General features: G+C 41.3%; 1 protein-coding gene across 3 annotated transcripts in view; it reads right to left on the bottom strand.

Annotated features, from left to right (window-relative positions):
• Nucleotides 1-21,235, bottom strand: part of nlgn3a (neuroligin 3a) — a 198,791-nt gene that overhangs the window by 50,398 nt on the left and 127,158 nt on the right. For all 3 annotated transcript variants that reach the window (XM_072662980.1, XM_072662981.1, XM_072662982.1), the window contains one exon: nucleotides 5,387-5,572. In XM_072662980.1, coding sequence (XP_072519081.1) covers nucleotides 5,387-5,572 — 186 coding nt within the window. The remainder of the gene's footprint in view (nucleotides 1-5,386; nucleotides 5,573-21,235) is intronic.

Here is a 21,235-nt window from a genome sequence, read left to right as displayed (position 1 = left end):
ACCCTTCTGGTGCTGGTTGACCAGCACAACAGCATTCAAAATACAATATATCATTGCTGTCATCATTGGGTCACTTGAAATCATTTAAATATGGTTGTTCTTTAAAAGTTCACAATGCATGGACCAACAGAATTGCTCCAAAATGACCTGGAATACAGTCTTTTTACATTGACCTCCACTGAAAGCTTTTGTCTCCTCTTGTAAAGTTACTAGCTTGGACATAGAAGGTTTTCTGCGCATGACCTATAAAGACAAAAAAAGCTAATTTATCTGCCAATCAAATTCAACTACATAAAATTGCTTAAAATGAGTTGAAGCGTCTAGAAATAACTTCAAAAAATGTTTATAATATTTATAGCAGATAATACTCTTCCAACAATCTCATTTGCTGAGATATTTTTTTCAGTTTACAGTTTAGATTAAGCTTAAAAAGCCAATACTACCCATCGGTTATCACACTGTGAGAGTCCAACACTCGCCACTCTGAGCCCTATCATGAGTTTTAAATTGACCTCTTGATATAATGGAATCAGTAGAAAGCACACAACCCATTATAATGCACCTATCAGGACTAGAGACCTGCAATTTTAAGAGCTTCACTGCTATAATTAGTTAAGTGCTCTGTAAACTGAAGCAATGTAATGTAAAGAAGACAGAGGCTTGTTGCTTAGATGAGCTCTGATTTACAGAAGCTCGGATTTATTGTCTCTTAAAACAGCTTTCCCTCACCAAAGCAAAGCACCTTCCATCCTAGTCAATTACACACACCTATCCAGGTTCATGATGTCGCGTTTCAGCTGCAGTGGTTCAGCAATTAAATGTGACACTGCTGACAAAATGAGCAGTCACTTCCAGCTCAGCTAACTGATGCCAATTTTCATGCCATGAATGACTGCATGCCTGCGATAGTGTACTCCATTTGTGCACCCATATTACACATACCCCACTGTATCATATATCATACCATATAGCATATCGTATGGTATCATTTAATATGAGCCTGTCAATTTAATAGACACGAATGTCATACAACACATTTAAAGCAATATTATGTAGCAATTTTACTTTAAACAGCAGCTTCTAAGTCATTTTGACTTGTAATAGGGAGAGCAGCGTCTTAGTCGTTGCCACTCTGAGCTGGAACGTTCATACGAGTCATATTTATTAAGTCCTGTAATATTAGTCTACCTTGTCAGTCCATGTGCTTATTTACTTTCAGATGCCGATTCTCTATCTCTCAGATTGGCAACATATGCACGTCCACACAACGTAAAAGTTGGAGGAGGCGTCCAAGAGCAAAAAGTACCAAAAAAGTAGAATGGTGAAGACAGCTGATGTTGATATTTTGTTGGTTTTAAGGTCTTCCAAAGTCACAACTCAATGTCTGCTGAACGTCCCATGTTACATTCACACAACATGAAATATCTTGATGAAGCAGTCAAAATTCAACATCTGCCTGACATTGGAGTTTGATGTCAACTCAATGTTGGCTTTTGGCAGATATGTAACTTTGATTTCCAACCAAAATGGAACATCTGTACAACATTGGAGTAAGATGTTAACCAAATGTTGGCTTATGGCAGATATATGGCTTTCATTTCCAACCAAGATTCAACGTCTGTTTTTTGCTGAAGCTTAATGTTAACCCAGTGTTATTTTTTGACGGATATGTGATGGATAATTTCCAACCAAAATTCAACATTCGTACAAAGCTGGAGCTTGACGTTAACCCAATGTTGGCTTCTGGCAGATATATGACTTTGAAATTCAACCAAAATTAAACATTTGTACAACATTTTGGGTTTTAAGGTCAACCCAGTTTACATTTTCAACAAAGATTTAAAGGTGCACGTATTTGTATTTGATGTCTGTCCGATGTCCAATGTCTTTCTGATGTGGAATTGACCTCCGGTGCCTGCTGGGTTTAGTCAACACGCCTGCCTTCACCCTCTTAGTGTTGGCGGCATCTTAGCAGCTAGCGGTGGGAATTGTAAATGAGTACACTGGGGAGTTAATGGGAAAAAAATACATGTAACTGTGCTATTCTGGTCACTGCTGTTTAAAGTTTCAAAGAGAACACTGAAAGTGAGTCATCTGACAACACTCATTTGCAACAAACGGAGAATCAGTATCACAGTTTTAATTGACTAATCCTTCCCTACCAATGTTATTTCATTTCATATCAAACACCAGATACAATTCACCTACATACGGAATATTGCTGGAGCTTACTCTTTACAGCACTACATATGTCCAGTCATGCAGTCCCCCATTGTTCTCGCCTGTGGAAGCAGATCCCACTGCTACACATGAGCGGATAAGCGTTATTATTTGCAGCGCTGGCTTGCAAATACTGAAGCTATAAGCTCCACAGCTCTACTGTTTTTCGGAAGGGCATCCAGCTCTCGCTCACTCGGTATTCCCCTCAGCTGCTCCAACGCGGTTTGGCAGGCCACTTCACGCCCCGTCCTTCATTTGATGACTAAAATCGCAGCTTTGAGAACGATTGTGAAGATGGCTGATTGATATTGGTAGCACTCGCCACAAGGGCCCTTTTCACGATAGAAGGCTTCCTGTTTCAATTTCCCGTGGATCTCGCAAGTTTATAAGGCCCTTCTTTTTTATCTCATCAAACCGAGTAGGGCATACATTTCTATTCAGGGGAAATATCAGCATCAGTAATATCCAATTTACTGAGATGGGTGAGAGCTGGTTGATGTGGCGGTATAATAACACGCTACGTGAAGCGTGGCATTATGGAGTATGAAAAAAAAGAGAGAGAGAAAAAAAAAGCATTTATTTAAAAAAAAATAATAAAAAATCAATCCAAAAGCAGTCATCATTCATCTGAGGAAGTCAAGGCAATTAGTAAACTTTGATGCAAATTGGAAAGGGAGAACACACAACACCCCCTACCCCCCCTCACATTAAGAAGCATAGAGAAACTGCCAAATGACCTCATCTCTGCTCAATCCGCCATGACTCACAATAGAGAAAGTCCAGACACTAAATTTCAATCCTTGCCCAGAGCGTGGGAAATTACTTGGGTTGTCTATACGATAGCCGCTGGCAAATCACTTGATACAAGGTCAAGTGCTAGTTATTTAAACATGTACAATAGAGGAACACCAAGGCCTTTTTAAATAAGCTTGGTACTGCAGCTTCCTGTGTTACAGTCCTTGATCTGTGCAATTTCAATTGTACACTTTTACTCTAGGTCTTGCTCTAGTAGACTGCCTGTTTTTTTGCAATGCATGGCAAGTTAACACATTCTTGCAGAGTCATTCTACAAAAGAGGTGCCATATGCGTCAGCAGTGTTTGATGAGCTGCATCAAGCACAAAAAATGTGCCGAAGTGTGTTTCCTGAGCTTACAGCTATTCATTTGAGCGTTCTTGTTAACATGATATATAAGAAAATGCTGCTAATGACTTGTCATTAGTGCATGGCCATTTTCACGTCTGTGTTGATAATCATGACATCTTAAATATACCCAAATAAATGTTTGATAAAAAAAGATTATAATAAAAACATATTTTATTTTTTTATGGTTATATGTGTGTTTATTTAAAATAAAAAAAAATAAAAAACTTAGTAAAGATTTCATGATTCGTGTGCGTCCCTCAGTTTGATTTATCACCCCGTCACACTAACCTGTTTTGTCTGTAAATAATGTACTGTTGGTTCAAATGGCATCACATACAGGAAGTGAGCCTTTGAAGCAGCCAGGAACAAAAATGGGTTCTTTACATTCTAACATTCTTTTACATTATTGATTCATTCATGTTGAACAGGGTCCATCAAGCTCCACCCAACCCCTCCGTCATGCAAAACACAACCGATAATGTACACTACTGATGCATAGCAAATTACATTTCAAACTCATCGCCAAGCTCGCTAGGTCAGGTCAAGTTTTTATCAACGAAAATGGCTGATAATATGAGAATATTTTATACATTTCATATTGTGGATAAAAAATGTGTTTACTCTTACTAAAAATGCAGAAAATTGCATGTTGGAATGGCAGCAGTTTGTAGAATAAGCAGTAGAATAAGTAGTATAAAAGCCACCTTTGTGTATGTGTAGCCCTTCCTGATTACCACTAGGTCTGGATGATATGATGATGTAATCAGATATTGGTAAAACTGACAATTAACACAACGCAACTTAAGAGGTGATAATCGCCATGCTGGGAAAGTAACTGAGAGAGAACTAGAGAGGACTCATTTGCTAAAGAATGTTACAGAATATGGGAATGTAATATTTGTATACATATATGTGCGTCACTACATTAAAAGATTTGTTTATCCAAGCATGCTAATGTTGTTAAAATGAACAGAGCTAGTATCAGTAATGCTAATTGGTGACTATTTCATTGCATGAGTTGTTAGCAAGTCTAGCATAACCATAAACCATTCCTAATAAATGTACAGTACACTTTTGCGGCCTGAAGTTTCTACACGCACATAGCTTTTGTATGTGACATTTAAAGAGTAGTATTACTAATTAATGCACATCTGTAGCTCCTGAATTCCACCACATTCATGCTACAAATGCATGTAGACGGCATGTAGGTATGTCAGCAAACAATGCAATGGAGGTTCTCTCTTGGGGGTGAAGGGTAGGGGGGAGGGTGTTGATCATTTAATGACATTCATATTATCAACATGACATATTTTTTAGCAAGAAGATGTTGTTATGTTTAAGATATCGCTCAGGTCTGGTTAGCACTCATATGTGACGCCTGATCATAAAATTTCTCCCAAACAAATCTCCATGGTTTAGACGCAGTCTGAGCAGTAGAAAGTCTTTAATGTGGAAACATTTGCCATCATTTAAACTACTCCCAGACAAACCTTCAAAGACACAAGCTGTAGATTTACATTAGACACAAAGAAGGGCTATGACTGCCGTAATGATGTACACAACCTTGGTGAGGTCGGTGAAAAACTGCCACTGCTTTATGGCTGCATAAATACATAACAACGCGTGTTAATTTTCACAGTCTGCTCGAGATTCGCAGCCAGCGGAAGGTCCATCATAGCTGGCATTGGTTAAAAGCACTTTGGCAGCATTTTATACCGAATCGCAAACAGGCAGCTGTCAGCGTGTTGAAAAACAGCACATCTGAGCATGCATGTCATTAAATGTTGCCCATTATGAATTTACCACTCCCTCGGTAAACAGCACACTGAGCAAGCTAACACTTTCGCCCATAACACAGCACGCGGGGACTTGCTGACAAACGGCAAATGTTAAAACTGGACGGTGGCACCCAGGTCGTGTTCTGCTACTTTTTACCTTTTGAATGTTCAATGGACAGAATGATGATAGATGATTAGGATCAGGACATCTGGCTTTCTGAGAGTGATGGAATGTTCTTTTACCTTCCGAATGGTGGGACAGAGTCAGCAGGCTCACGCAGGAGGCGCCGATCCCCGATCCAAAAACGGTGATACGGTTGGAATCGCCCCCAAAGTATCCAATGTTTTCACTGATCCAGCGCAGGGCCTGGATCTGGTCTAGGAGTCCGTAATTCCCTTTAGCAGCCTGGTCGCCTGTGCTCAGGAAGCCTGGAAGAAACAACAAGAGATTCTCACTGAAGAGAAAAAAGAGCAACAGGAATTAGGGGTGGGTTTCAATGAAAGCAAACCCTGGTACGATTGTGCTGCTATTGCGCTTCTTTAGTTAAAGTGTGAGAGCACCAAATAAGCACTTCTACCGTGAATGAAGCGTCATATCTTCTCTGCAGTTCTGCTTTGGTTTGTGCCAAATCGGAATTTCTGACGTGTACAGTACCAGTCAAACATTTGGACGCACCTGACTGAATCAACATTTGATCCAAAATGTGACCATATTTTCGTTTTTTCAAAAAGGAGGACACTGGGGACACAGCTATCCACCATAGATAGCATTGTGTGGCTAGGGGGTTTCAAGTAGACCTCAACCTAATCACTCAAGGCTGTATGCTACACCCACCCCACTTGTCGTGGGAAAATCAGGGTACTCAAGCTCAAGCCAGAGCACAGCATGAATCAGTTTTTTTGGATATCATTTCAGATACTGTTGCCAATCTGTCCAATCAGTTGGCTCTTTCATCCACATGATATGCATTTGTTTACATCTTTAGGGCTGACTGTCAACTATGTCAATGTGAATGTTAAGTGAAGCAGAAAAAAACACTGAGCATTGAACAACTTTCTGCTTTGGCATGGACCAAGGGAACCGGACTGCAAGTGTAAACGCACCCTAAGAGGCTTTATAAAACATTCCTATGTAGACACCTACCTCCTGTGGAGAGGTTTAAATGAATCTGTCAGGTAAGTTAAACAACAGCTTTATTTTCCTGTCATGTTAAAACATTACAGCTATCCGAATTACTTGAAAGACCAAAACCCTAAAGAACAGCTGATTTGGGAGTAGTATATGGTATAAACAGCTGCCTTACACTTCTTTTATCCAGAGCTGTTTCTAGCTGACATAACTGTAACTGTAATAGAAGAGAAATCGAAGACTAAAAAGCATTTAGCATGACAGTGAACTACATTTCTAGGCCATCTAACACCGCAAAAGAGCCTTACACAAAATAATAAAACCTGTCTATGTCTATAAGGACAGCAGACAGTTACGTAGACTTAACACTGGATTTAGTGTATTGTATAGACAGATATTACAGCATGTACTTGAGGGAGTGCATTTCAACAAATCAATGCACCTAACAGCTGTCTTACAAGAGTTGATATATGGCTGCGAAATGAAATGCGATGTACCTTGAAAACTCCACAACGCCCAATAGATTATAGGAAAACAATACCAAAGCAAACTAGGTAATCTCATTTAATCAAAAATATTGACTCACAGGAATCCGATTTGCATACATCTTGGCATGAAAGGGTGAAGAAGGCAATTTACAGTTCCTCAAAACTTCTCCTGGTGAAAGCCCATAAAACCCATCTAAATGGAGATTGCCCTGAAGAAAATAAGCCTAAAAAAGCAGTGTCTCGCTGACTGTACATTGATTACAGCGAGTTCAGGCATTTACCTTCATTTTAAACAAACAAAAAAATAAAAAAATAATCCAAAGCATAGCGAGGCTGTAACACGATTGATGAGTTGCACTGGTCAAATGTGACCAGAGTGACAGGTAGATATAATGCCTTCCTGTAAAGCCTTCGGTGTACATTTGGGCACTTGGGAAAAACAAAAAGTTTTTGCACAATTCGGCTAAGCTAAGCAGCTACAGAGACCACAACATAACATCATTTGTGTGGCGTTCCTCAAAACCCCCTCCAGTGAAAGGCCATAACAGGATACAGGAGCTGCCTACCTGTCCACCTTCTGCTCAATGAAGACAGTCCTGAAGAAAATAAGACGCAAAGCAGTTTCTCACTGACTGTAAGCTAAAGAAAGCCTGTGTACCACAAAGATTACTGTGAGTTCAATCATCTACAAAATAAATAAATAATGCAAACATAGCATGGCTGTGAAATGGCTGTTCAGCTGTACTGGTTGAATGTGCTCAGTGCTACAAGCAGATATAGCACCTATATAAACATACGGTGTACATTTCAGGACACAACCGTTTCGGCTCTTGGGGAAAATGGTCATGTTTCAGCTCTTATCCATGCAGGTTAAATTATGCAGCTACGGAGGCCACAGTAAAGTTTGTATGTTCTTTCTGACTCAATCAATTACACATTCATGGCCAAATTGAAGAATTGTGTATTACCACCACAATCTAGCTGTTGTTTCAAAATGTCATAAATAACAGACCAATAGAAATGTTCCAAAATGATTGGAATAAGATCTTTAGTTAAGAAGGTTTTTACCTCCTCCTGTACAGCTGCTATTTTGGAGATATGAGTTTTCTGTGTGACAGCGACGATACATAATACTGTGGCTGTCTAAGCATTTGTCCTATTATCTGGAGATCTCGCTCCCTGGTGATGCCGCAGCCATCTGTGGCCGGGGGTCCAAGATAGCATAACTGGCCTTGCTCTCCCTGGGTGGGTACGATGGCCAGTGCGGGCGTCTGTTAGCTGACATAACAGAATTGGCAGTTAGCGTTTTCCTCCAAGCGCGTTGAGCAGTCCAATGGCAGCAGTTTGAGAAGAGATGTGGTTGGCTGGTTTCACATGTCTTGGAAAGCACAAGCCTAGCCTTCACCCTTCCAGCACTGGTGGCATTGTGTGATAGGGTGAGTCCTATCTAGAGGGTTTGGCATTTGGCAATGACATCATTTGGGGAGAGAAAAAGTGAGGGGAAAAAAATCAGCTGTCAAATGAAAAGCAAAGGAAAAGTCCTTCCTCTCTCCTTACACTCAAATTCTCTTACTTGTACGTATTAACCTAGGTTTAATAACACTCGGCTCTTCACTAGGCAGCGAGAGGAAATTCCCGTGGCTGATATAAATGATCAGACAGGGCCGCGAGGGCAAGGCCGATTCTTTAATTTGGATGGATATCAAGGGACATTTTTATAGCGACATTGCTCTGCATGTCCCTCCCGTGGGGAGTTAATACAGGTGATGAGGAAAATTTTGTTTCTTAATACACGGAGGTCAGCTGTTTTATCTGAATTGCTGCTTTCAGCATTTTGACACACGGTGGTTAGCTTTGACAAGGAAGAGTCTCCTGGGGAAGGCTTCAAATTGTAGGGCTGGTGTTAACATGTCTAGCAGAGATGGAGTGTGTGTGTATGTATCTGCATGCATGTGTGTGTGTGTGCGCGTGTTTCCATAGGCCAGGGACACGTGAATGATGAGCAATATAAGTGTGATTTGCAGTTCAAATGCACACCGTTCCCCACTGCGGGCTCAATGTCTGTCAAAGTGAGCCAGCACAATGCACGGAATTGACAGCTAGGAGAAGCCTGGAACGTTCAGACCAAGGAGGTAAGGCAGAGCACAAAACAGAGAAATTCAGCTCTGCTTTCTCTAGGGAAAAGAGCGGTGAGGAGGGGGCTTCTCTGGATCCATTTTTACTGAGCTTTTATCAGGAGCAAATCAATTAAACAGCATGCAATTTATTAGCATATCAAATAGTGCCTCGCTTTTTTTAAAACCATTCTTCTGGCACGGTGGCAACATGCTAGCATAAAAAAAATGGTAATAAAAAAATTCCTCCTCGGCTCTTCTCAAGGGCATTGTCAGGCATTTTGCATTTCATAATGCCACATTTTTTTTGTTGTGGATTTTTCATGCTGCTTTTCTGCCTCGCTTGAAATAAATTTTCCCTCAATGTTTGTGTGGAATGCCATTCCTTTCCTACCATATTTAATGCCACGCACAGCAGAGCACGAATCTTTAATCTGCCCCCCCTTCCCCGTTCTGATCCCACCATCTCTTGGGAGCTTGTTAGACACACCAGGAGTCGAAGATCAACCGAATAAGGTCACACGGAAACGTGAGTGCGAGCCTGGATGAAGAGAACTCAAACGCTGATCAATAACTGTAGTTGTTAAAGGCAGGAAAACTGCTCTGGATTCTGCCAGAAAGGCTACTGACTGGTGCAACTGTCAAAAGAAGTGGTAACACAAGGCTATTCCAAGCCTACCTTGAAGTCCAACAAGACTTGGCTTCAGAAGAAGTCCTGGAAGATTCCTGGAAGAGTGGCCGTCACAGGTGCCTGACTTGAACCCCTTAAAAAATATTTTGTGGGATTTGTGTAGCACTTGAACTGAAGGCCATTGCTCATGATGAACAGGCCAAGATTCCTCAGTAACGCTGCCAAACGCTGCCTCTCTGGGTGAATGACTCTCTCTTTCTTATCAGTCCCCCCCATCAGCATGATACTAGTCAGTGTGGGCCACCGACTGGTATCATACTGATGGAGGAGGGATAAGGAAGATAGAGAGTCATCCACCCAGACAGAGCAGGGCCTATTGTGCTCTTTAGGAGTGTGAGCCATGGGAGGCTGTGGTTAGGATCGAACTGGCAATCTTTTGATGATAGTTAGTCACTTGGGAGCCCAAAATCAATGACACCAATTCTTCTTGGATCTCCTCTCAATCTATGTTTTTATGAGATTGGTTAAGCCATGTTTGAAGCCAACATCAAACCCAATATTGAATTCTATAGTAACGCCCCACATAAGTCAGCGGAGTGTAAATAAAATATTTGCTATATGGACGAAAGTTTTGGGACACTTTAATTCAGGTGTTTCATTTAGTTCCATTGCCTCTGGTGTATAAAATCAAGCACCTAGCAATACAGTCTGCCTTTCCACACATTAGTGGAAGTGAAAATGGGAAAGAAAAATGGTTGGTTCTAAAGAGCTTGCTGATTTCCAGCATGGTACTGTAATAGGATGCCACCATTGCAACAGAAGCAAAGTCAGTTGGCGGTATTTCTTTCCTCCTAGATATTCCACCCTCATCTGTAAGTGGTAGTTTTTGTTGTTGAGGACCCACAGCAACAAAAACTTAAAGCGTAGTACAGCGCATAAAAGTTGCCAACACTCTGCTGACTCAAAAACTGCAGAGCTCCAAACCTGCTGTTAGAGCTGCAAAGAGGGAACCAACTTTATATGAATGCCTATGGATTTAGAATGGGGTGTCATAAAAGCGTTTGTAGGTTTGCAGTAAAATGTACCATCAGACTGTTTTAGGTGGTTCCTTTATTTATTCGTTAAAAGCAGAAATGAGGGATGTAGTGCCACATACCACAATAAGAGTAAAACAGGCTAGTAATCCTCATTCATGCACGATAAAATTTATTTTGGAGGAAATACATTTTTTTCATTTTTCAGAAAGAATAGCCCACAGCTCACTCTCCATGTGTACTGGATCCAGGTTTCTAGGTCAACAAATTCTCTAGATCAATTCTTTTTCACCTAGTTTACCTAGCTGTCAGTTCTTCGCCCACACTCATAATTAACAGTATCAGTTTCATAGGTGCCAACAACAACAGTTTCCAAAGGGACTCAAAATATCACAAAAACACTCACAAAATATGCTAATCCAAATGGTTACCAAATAATTCACAACAGTTTCTGCTTTAGGAATAACAGCTGAATAATAAACATAGGGCTCAAGGGGTTAGAGTTTGCCCTATCATTGGGAGATTGCGAGTGTGAATCCTGCCAGTGCCACAGCCGTCCATTATCAGCGGCCCAAGAAGATTCAACTACCGGTGTCTGTTCGCTCACGCAACAGAACTGCCTAGCTAGCGTTCTTCTCCAAGCTGTCTGGTAACTGACCTCATGTACCTCAGAGGAAGCACGTGTTAGCCCCCACTTACCCAAGTTGTTACAGGGGAGACCTAGCTAGTGGGAATTGGCATTGACTACATAGGAGGAAAAAGTAGTAGAAGAAAAAAAAATACCACAGGGGCGCTGCTGCTGAGCGAAAGAGGGGCAGAAGGTGGACGGATCAACAGATGGTCTCCTTCAGTGCTCCCTGAGGATGCCAGGACGGCCAGAAGCTGCTCCGGAACAAGGCAGTTGGGGGGAAAAATCTCTGTTTGTTACCCGAGAGCCTAGCGGTAGTCGAAAAATCCGCTACATGGACGCTGACACACATGAACGTACAACTGCAAGCGCACGCAAATGCTCTCAACATGCTTCTCGTGTTTCTGCAAGAATAAGCCTCCACATGGCAATTCTTTTGGCGACGGAGGCAGCGGATGCACTTATTCTGTGATTCCGTCATACTTATAGCGAGCGCAAAGCTTGGCTTATGGCCCGAGTGTCATTCAGCCGCGAGCGCCATGGAGAAGTACGGAGGGATTTATCTGTACAGAATTGTGCAGGCCTTCAGAAAAGCCCATACATCTTCATAACATGCTGAACGCTTCCATATACACTCATCATGCTTCCTCTTCCTCTACAGGAACACCCTGTTCTCAGCGACTTATCCGCTGCCGTAAACAGATTTAAGAAAGAACGATCTTCAAAACAATGCGTGAAAACCTGCAGGCACACCCTCACGCTCACTTTTGTATTAGTTTTTCTATGTGGGCTTTCAATTGACCAGTGCAGCGATGTTTATAAATTGTGCTACGCCTACATGCATCCCTAATCTCAGCCTTAGGCCCCGTCCACCAAATCTGGATGTTCTTAAAAACGAGGATTTTTCACTGTCTTTTGGTCTTCTGTGAATACAAGTGCAGCAGTTTAGGTTTTTGAAAACGCTCTCCGAGTCTTTAAGGCTATGATCAGACTGCCAGTCCTAATCTGATTATTTGACATGTCTAGATTGTATCCAAATTATTTTTGATAGAATAGACAGCCAAAAACCACATTGGATTTTTGCAAATCAGATCCTCCACATTTGGGCAGTCTTCAGACTGCAGGCAAATAGACAAATAGTTTCTCACATCAGATCTGTTGAGATGAAGTGATCAGATCAGATTTGCGTATCTGGACATCAAAAGCCTAACTGCATGGGATGCTGCCATCAGTAACTAACCTCTGGCACTCTTCTTGGATCCCCGCACCTCCGCTGTTGAAAGTAACACAAAAGACACTTAAATATTCCATTTATGCCTCCAAATGTGGTTTGGATCTGATTTGTATACATCGGATTTCATGTGGCCACACTAGCCTTAGTGTTTTTATTGTGGATGGGCCAAATGCAGATGACATCCCAATGTTAACATTGGTAAGGTTGCAGAGCCAGAGGTGTAGCCACTGCAATGTAGTGGCCAACTGTAGCCTGCTGGGCTAGCGTTTTAGAGCCACGATATACTTGCCTTTCACTGCCTGTACCAGTCCTGTTTACATTCATTCTGAGGGCAGGTTGCTTTAAGTTGTGCACATGTTCAGGAATTAACGCAACACGTCCGTGAGATGTAATTCCATTATAAACAGTGTGGCGTTATGTCGGTAGGCAACTGCACAAACTGAGGCCCAGTCTCTTCAGCTGTTTTAATGGCTTAACATTGATGTTTAAGCAGGGAAGGTATTCTTTTACGCAGAAGACTGTGTGATCAGTGATACTCCCATATCTGCTGTACAATATGTACAAGGCGGTTAACAGCAAGTACTTTGCAGCCTTGCAGCCTTAGGATCTGCGGCCCTTTTGCGTTCTTGTGTGGACGGAGAGATGTTCTGAAATGCTGCTGGAGACGGAGACCAAAAACAACGTTGTCAAAAATATCCAGATACGTGAGGACGGGGCCTCAGTAATGAAAAGAAAATCTTTTCAGTTCTGCGACTGAAAGCTGCACTTTGTGTAAAACCACATTTTTTGCTCATGACTAACAAAGCCTCCTCACGACGTCAGACCGCTCAGAATTTTCCTGCCGTTTTGTTCCCACAAAGAGTTGCCTAACTGATATTTTCACCATGAAGCCTCCAAAAACGGGGTGCTGCAAGCGCAGGAGGTTCACAACACTTCAAAAAGCAAGATTTACATACACTACAGAAGACAGACAATGCAAAACAGCCTGGAGGCTACATTTAAAAATAACTTCTGCATAGCTTGTGGATATGTTTTAATTGCAAAGGTGGCAGTGAGAAAGCAATTAAGATAGTGGTGTGATTGCTCACGTGCAAGGCTACTACGGAATGTACAAAGCACTGAAGCTTAGTTCAGTTTCTCGACGGCATTGTATACTGTGATCAGGCAATTAGTCAGCCATTTGTAGTTACAACACATCATAAAAAGTTAGGGATTACAATTAATGTTCATACTGTGTCCATACCCTGCACCCACACAAACAGACTTTAGGTCTAATCATAGGCAACCCCCCCCTGATCCATGCAATTACTGCCTTCGGAAGTGCTTGATTAGCTGATGTAAAACCCGCAGTAAGGTAGTTTGGTGACCAGTGGTGTAAACATCATGAATGTAGGTTCATTCGGTCTGAATGGCAAACACTTGGTCAGCATGTAAATATTAGCGTGGTAGCGCGGATGGTCCCACGTTTCCATTGCTACAAGGTTCAGATGTCTTACTGGCTCTTAAGTACGTTAAACCATCAGTTCACACTGACAACAATTACTAATATTAAATTGCCAAGAGAGAGATGCTAGTAATCATTAGCATGATAACACTCTGCTTAACACAGGGCACAACTGGTTTTGTGGGCCAAGTTGCTCACCTTTTTTGTCTTGCGTTGGTGGATCTGTAGCTAGCCTTTGCTTAGCACACGGCACACATGCTGCGTTCCATTTACCTTGGAAGTCGGATGTCAGAGCTGGGAATGACATCACTCCTCGACTTGACAGCCTTCCAGTTAAACGTTCAGATGATTGTATACTATTTTACACAACATTTCCTTCAGCTAAAGGCTTCTGAGTTTGTGATTGTTGATCCTTTAGATGTGTTTTATGGTGAATCTAGCCAAACTATGTTCCACTTTTTTTGCCCCAGGTTAACATTGATAGCATAGTCTCAGGTCTGGATTCTTAGCGATGCCAGTTGATAACACTGCAGTATCCTATAATATTAATTTAAATTATATTATATATTTTGCGCATCCAAACATCATGGAAACACACCCATAGATAGAAGCTGAACGGTACTCTGTGTGTAGGACAGATTTAATAAGACACAAATAGATTAGATAGATAGATAGATAGACTGTTTTGTTACTGTTTATGTGCGGTGCGGCCATATTGGATTTTGAACTTGGGGTTGTGAGGCTCTACCGACTTTTAGAGCAGGAAATCTGATCCAGATGAAATTTCCTACGTGGAGCTCGGACGTCCCAGTTCAAATGCAAATGCAATATTTGATGGAAATAACAGAGAATTTAAATGCAGTTATGTATTTGGACCCATTGCCAGCTAGCTAGGCTTAGCTTAGCTTAGATAGGTTATGTAAAACAGCACAGTAGAGAATGTTCTAACTGAGGATCAACATAAACATGTTTAGGGCATAAGGTCTGAAATTTGAGAGCACAATTTCAGAGTGAATGATTTTGGGAGTTACTAAACAGCCCTACGTTACTTTACTAGGAGTCATTTTTAGATAGGAATGCTTGTTGGTTTCCATCTCTGACTAGAACTGTTTTTAGTCCAATCTTGTGATCTGATTCAACCAGGTGTTCTTGTTTTCCCTTTAATCTGGAATGATTCAAATAGTTTGCCAAACCCACACCTTTTGTGGGGCATCACCATCAGAAAGCCCTCACTGCATCTCCCTCCTGTGGCCCTCTTAAATGCACATGGGAAACAAGCTTATTTGACTCTGTACTAGACCACATTACCATTACACCGCATAACCCTAGTTGTAGTACTTGTACAATATTTCGTGGACCACTGCTCTAACTCAACAGGCGTCTGTGCAAGCTCCTGAAATGTCTTACAATCCATGTGCCATGTATAGAGTATGAAATCCATCTTAAAGTATTACTCATGCTGCACGTCAACACATAGCTCCTGAGTGGGAGTACTCATCTTCTCTTCCCTGAGATTATACCAGCGTAACAGCCTTTGCAGCTATCGCTGCCCCCACCGTGGCCCCCCATCTTAAACACAATTTTGCCCAGGAAACTGATCTAGCGTATCATCGATGGTGTGACATTGAGTGGGTCAAAGGCACCCCTCTCTTCGCTGACACAGGGATATGGCTGCATTAAATACAGTTGAAACCCGCTGGAGGCTTCCTCACCTTCCTTTACTCTTTGGGCCTGTCAGCGCTGTATGAGCCATCCGTCCCTCAGCTGCATCCGAGCCTGATCCACACTGTCACCTGGACAGCTTGCTGGACAGCCTTCCTCCTTCCCTCCCCTTTTGATTAATATGGACGCTCTTTTTGTGCATTTCATGCATAACCAAACAGCGACACCCCACACGCACACCTGTTATGATTGTGATTATCATAAGACATGCAGTGATTATGTGTTTAGGCTGTCACTGTCAAATGTGCACCTCTAGAACTTTTACAATGGAAAAATAGCTTGAAATGCAACAGAATACATTCATTTCAAGAGGACAGCAAAGCTATTCATTACGTTGCATCCTATAATCAGATGAATTTGTATGGATGCATGGAATTCTAATAAAACTTGAGTTTTAAACATCTGATATTACAGAAATTTACAAATGTTAAATGCCTGAATATGAGCCTTGTGATTATTTATACAAAAGTTTGCACTATGCATTATTTGCTTACCAATTCGAAGGTTCGAATGAATCTAAAGACTTCTTATATACTCCACATACTGATTTCATTAAAAGGCTTGACCCCCCATCCCTAGCAAAAGCAGAAAAAATGCAACTTGCAAATTGAGAATTTCATTGATTTCTTAAAAGCCAAGTAATGTGAGTGTGTGTCTGTGAGCTGAACATAAGCCCCTTTTTCTTTCAGCTAATGTTACTCCAACAGGACACACCCAGGTTGCATTGTTTACAGTGGTGTCTGCAAAATATGATAAATGAGAAACAATCGGAAGAGAGCGCACAGCATACTGATGATATAGTTCCACAGGGCCTATGAGGGCCTGTCAAAATTGTTTCTTTCATCTGAAATGCTGGTTCTGTTTCTCAAAGCTTTTTAAATGCATGTGTAGAGATGTCCATGGGGTGGCAAGGCTTAAAGCATGATTTGTATTTATGATAGTGGTGATAAAAATGAAATAACCTGGGCTCCTCACCTGTAGAGGGAGCCCAGGAGCCAAAAATAGCACTTCTCACACAATGCTGCTTTAATAGCTTAATTAATAGCTATTAATTTTGTTTAAATACTCGGGATGGGGAAAAATAAATTAGATGCATCTTACATGTGGATGTGGACGATTCTGAATCAATTCACAAATGTATTAATTAATTTCTAGCATAATGTTGATGGAACACAAAAGGCGGAACCTGAAAGTGTGGAAGTGCAGCGTCAGCGTCTGAAGTGGATTACAAACTTTTATTGCCAAGGATTTGCGTCTGTATTTAGTCACTTAGAACCAGGGCCGAGATACAGCAGCGTCCAGTCTCCAAGATATTTTACATTTACAGCATTTAGCTGATGCTCTTATCCAGAGCGACTTACAAGGTTACTTGTATTACAGAGGAGGGCCAATGTAGTGTTATGAGTCTTGTCCAAGGACTCTTATTGGTGTAGCGCAGCATTGTCACCCAGACCGGGAATTGAACCCCAGTCTCTTACGTGGTGTGGCAGCTCACTGGCAGGCAGTGGTGTTATCCACAGCGCCACACCAAGCACCAATATCTGCCACTATTAATATTACCACTATTAACTATCATTACTCTCATTACTCTGACCATCACTGCCATGACTATATTAAGTTATACTACACTATGATTAATATATTGTGATTATGATCAGAGCAGTTCAACAGTATAGATGGTTTGGTGACTTTTATCAATAATTTATAAATAGTTCTGATCAGAGGAGGATGAATCGGGTCCCCCTTGTGAGTCTTGGTTCCTCCCAAGGTTTCTTCCTCCAGCTCTGAGGGAGATTTTCCTTGCCACTGTCACCATTGGCTTGCTCACTAGGGGTCTTGGATTTTCATGTCTTCTTATGTTATGTATGTTCTTGTCTTTTACTAATGACTTATTATGTAAAGCTGCTTTAAGACGACAACAAATATATTTGACTTGACTTGACAAACACATTTTACTGACACTGTGATACCTAAACTCTACAACCAGACCAAGGCATGAAATCAGTGAAGAAAATAGGTAGGATGGCTTAACGTGCGATGCGTGGACATCCGTAGCCACAGAATCCTACATCAACTGAACTGTGCACTGAGCGGCAGCTAGCGTCTCATGTGCCCCAAGCAAGAGCAGTGACTGAGAGCCACACGGGTGCAGATATGGCTAAGCTGTTAAAGACTGTATCAGAGGAACAGCAGATCAAGGTTTAGCTTGAGTTACTGATAACACTCCAACACGGTTGCTGCTGCTGTGCCCACATGCTAAACCTGGCCTCTCAGCAAGCACTCAGGTTGCCCAGATTTACTCAGGTTGCCCATATAACAATGTTTTATAAGCCTATAAACCATGCTACCAATGTTTACCTCATAAAACCCTTCTCACGGCAGTTGGCCTAATGGCCACTCAGTTAGGGCTAAAATAAAGGCTACTATAACTAACTAGGCTAATTCAGTGACTGTTTTACAGCTGTGATAAAGCTTTACCGCTCTCACTCGTTTAATAAAATGAATAAAGATGAAAATTGAATCCAGTAACTAAATGAATATCATGCATCACAAGCACTGAAATGTCCTTGCTAACTTCTGGTACACGTGGTTCTAAAAGCTAAAAGGAAAAAAAAGCTTTTGAACAACTTGCTCTTTAAGTATCAGCAGTTACAGTCCATGGATGAACTGTACCAAAGTGAACTGTCAGTAGGGAATTCTTATGCACCGAGCCCTGATATCCAGTACGAACATCTTTCCTTGCACAGCTGAACCTACAAACAGTAACATCTGGATCTGCTTCTGCTGAGTGCCAGGATTTTCCAAGTGAGCAGGCTGCTCCGTCTCAGCCCGATGACTCATTCTGGATTTTACTCTGCCGCCCCATCGATCGATACATGCAGGCCCTCTGAAACTCCTCTAGTAGATGGTCTTTGTACTGACGTCACAAAAATGAGGACCACTGAATTCGGAGGCAATGCAGATATTTGTTTTTATTTTTGAACATATATCTGCCTATGAAGATGAACATTTACAAAATAGCAATATTGGGCCTGCATTTACCTGGATAAGCATTTTATTTGAAGGCAACCTACATAGGGGCTTCATAACACACACAGAGGCACTGAAAAACATAGATGTTTTATGTAGGAAATTACACTGAACACTTCTTCAGCATCAATTCTAAGTATTGTAGCTTTTAAGACAAAGGCCTAGTTAAGGCGGTGTGTAGGTATATGACTGCAGCTAGTTTCGTTTTCATGTCTGGAGATCCACACAGATCTTCGTAATAGAAACTGTTAGGAACATTACACAGTATCTATAACATCAACATAACACAATGTCTTATAGTAAAAATACAATAACATTGTATTACAATAAAACTGTTTTGTCAGTTTATTTATGTTTTGCTATTACTTTTTTATTTGCTTTTTGAAATGCTCACTTTTTCTCCTAATGTTGTACTCCCCTACCACTAGCAATGCTCCTGACACGAGGAGGATCCTCCGATACTTGTGAATCTAGCCACCGTCTCTTTTTAAGCAGCAAGTGTTACAGCATTGCCGGGCAGCCAACACGCTCAGAGGAAAGCGCCAGGTTCCCAGCTCCACCGCACCAGCTAACAGCTTTTTAGAGTGACTGGGGTGAGGATGCCATTTACCCACCCAGAAAGAGCATGGCGAATTGTGCTCTCTCAGACTTCGGACGTTGATGGCCAAGTGGCACGGCTCAGGATTCATACTATATATGTTGTTCTTTACTAGCTCCATCACTTGGGAATGATGCTTTATAACAGTGTTATGGACTGAACATGTCTGTCACTTTATTTTAAGGGAATTTATGTCACTTCAACACCATTTACTTCACAATTCATCTTATGCCATCCCACAAATGCTGAAATGAGCTGTTTACAAAAACAAATATGGCTTGTTAAACATGTTATGCAATGCTTGTGTCTGAGTCACGAAGCCCCTATGTGGGAACAGGTTTCTGTAGTGTTGCGAATGCAGTAGAATAAATAAAATGCAGACAGTTCACAGTAGACCGGCATCGCTGCACTTTTCGGGAGTATGTTAAAGCAGCAGTATATAGTATTTTTTACCTTGAAAACAGCTTCAGTATTCATGTAACATCCTGTAATATTGCTCCAACTTTTACTTTCAGTGCATGCTCTGTTTCTCTCAGCTTAAAAAGTGTGTGTAAAGTGTTCTTTAGTGGTGGCTTTCTAAATGTAGGGGGCGCACAGGAGCAAGAAATGTCAATTCTTGCATAAAGCTGCTTTAAATAGCATATCATTTTAAATATCAGTCATATCACACACAGCATGTCAGCTAATGCCAATACTTTTTTCAAACAGTTAAAGTGGTATGCAAAAGTCAAAATATCTGTTACTGGACACAATTAAGTGAGTAAAAAGAAGCATGCAAACAAAAAAATGTTAAAGTGAAAGTTTAAACGAGTCAAAGCATCAATCCATCCCTGTGCAGAACAATTGGAGAAATGTTCATTTCCTGAATATCTGTATACTTTTTTCTCCGCATATACCTTCCTGGCCAAAGCGATGCAAAATGCACCAGGCTTGTTTCGATGTTAGCTCTCCAGAATCTGCTAAAACTTATATATCATGGCTTTTTTATAGATGTCTTGTAGGTGCTCATCTGACATTTAACTAACATCTAACTGAATATGTATCAAATTCAACTGAACTCTAAGTAAATGGTTGTCTATTGTAACCCTGCACCTAACCCTAATCCGTAACCTTGAATCAACCCTAAAACCTAACTGTAACTGTAACCTTAACCTAACCTTAAATCCTAAATCTTAAAGGGTATGGCTAAGATTAGGGTTATATCCAAAAGACAGTAATTTACAGTTACTTACAGTAACTTACAGTTCAGTTGCATTTAGTTAAGGTGACATTTAGATGAATGTTGGTTGAAGGTCAGGTAAGCATCTACGAGGCATCAACAATGGACCATCCAAGTAAAGTTCTACCAAATCCTCTACCAGATCTTTTGTAATCAAAGGGAGAGTTTCTTGGTCTTCCAGAACTCAACTTGACCTGCATCATCTTAATTAGGCAGCAAACTAAGAGCCAGCCACCTGAAAATGCATCGCTATCTTCTTATAGCCTTCTCCTGCTTTGCAGCTGGTTACATAGCACGCCATACTTCCAACAGTCTGATATCATGGTGCAACCCTACACATTAGGCATGCGGTATCTAACAGAGCATGTTCAAGAAGACCCTCATGAAAATACGGAGGTTGAAGATTCCATGCAAATAAAAAGAATGAAGCTCTGACAGGTAGCCAGGCTAGCTCTGTTTTTGCACCTAGAAAAAGAACATTTCTCGTTAGCCACAGTGTGACACTGATCATAACGGAAACATCACCGAAATTGCCATGGTGCAAGCTGTCGATACCGGTGAGTTTAACATCTCGCTCATTCTTGCTCTCTCGATCTAAAAAACGGTCTCTTTCTTTCAGACGTTGGAATGCCCGTGTAATAAAGTTGAAGAGTAGGGGGGCTATTATCATTGAGCTCACTCAGGAAGCTGAATAGGGGCTTAAGCGAGCACAGAGAAGAAGAGGAAGAGGAGGAGGAGGCTGTGGATGATGATGCAATGAAGGAGCTGGACTGAGCCACAGTCGCCCCCTCCCCACCAAAAAGCTCCCATCTCTCTCTTTT

This window comes from Salminus brasiliensis, chromosome 19 (assembly GCF_030463535.1).
Source record: "Salminus brasiliensis chromosome 19, fSalBra1.hap2, whole genome shotgun sequence".
NCBI lineage: Eukaryota > Metazoa > Chordata > Actinopteri > Characiformes > Bryconidae > Salminus > Salminus brasiliensis.
Note: the sequence above shows the minus strand (reverse complement) of the source record. Positions and strands in the feature narration are given on the sequence as shown.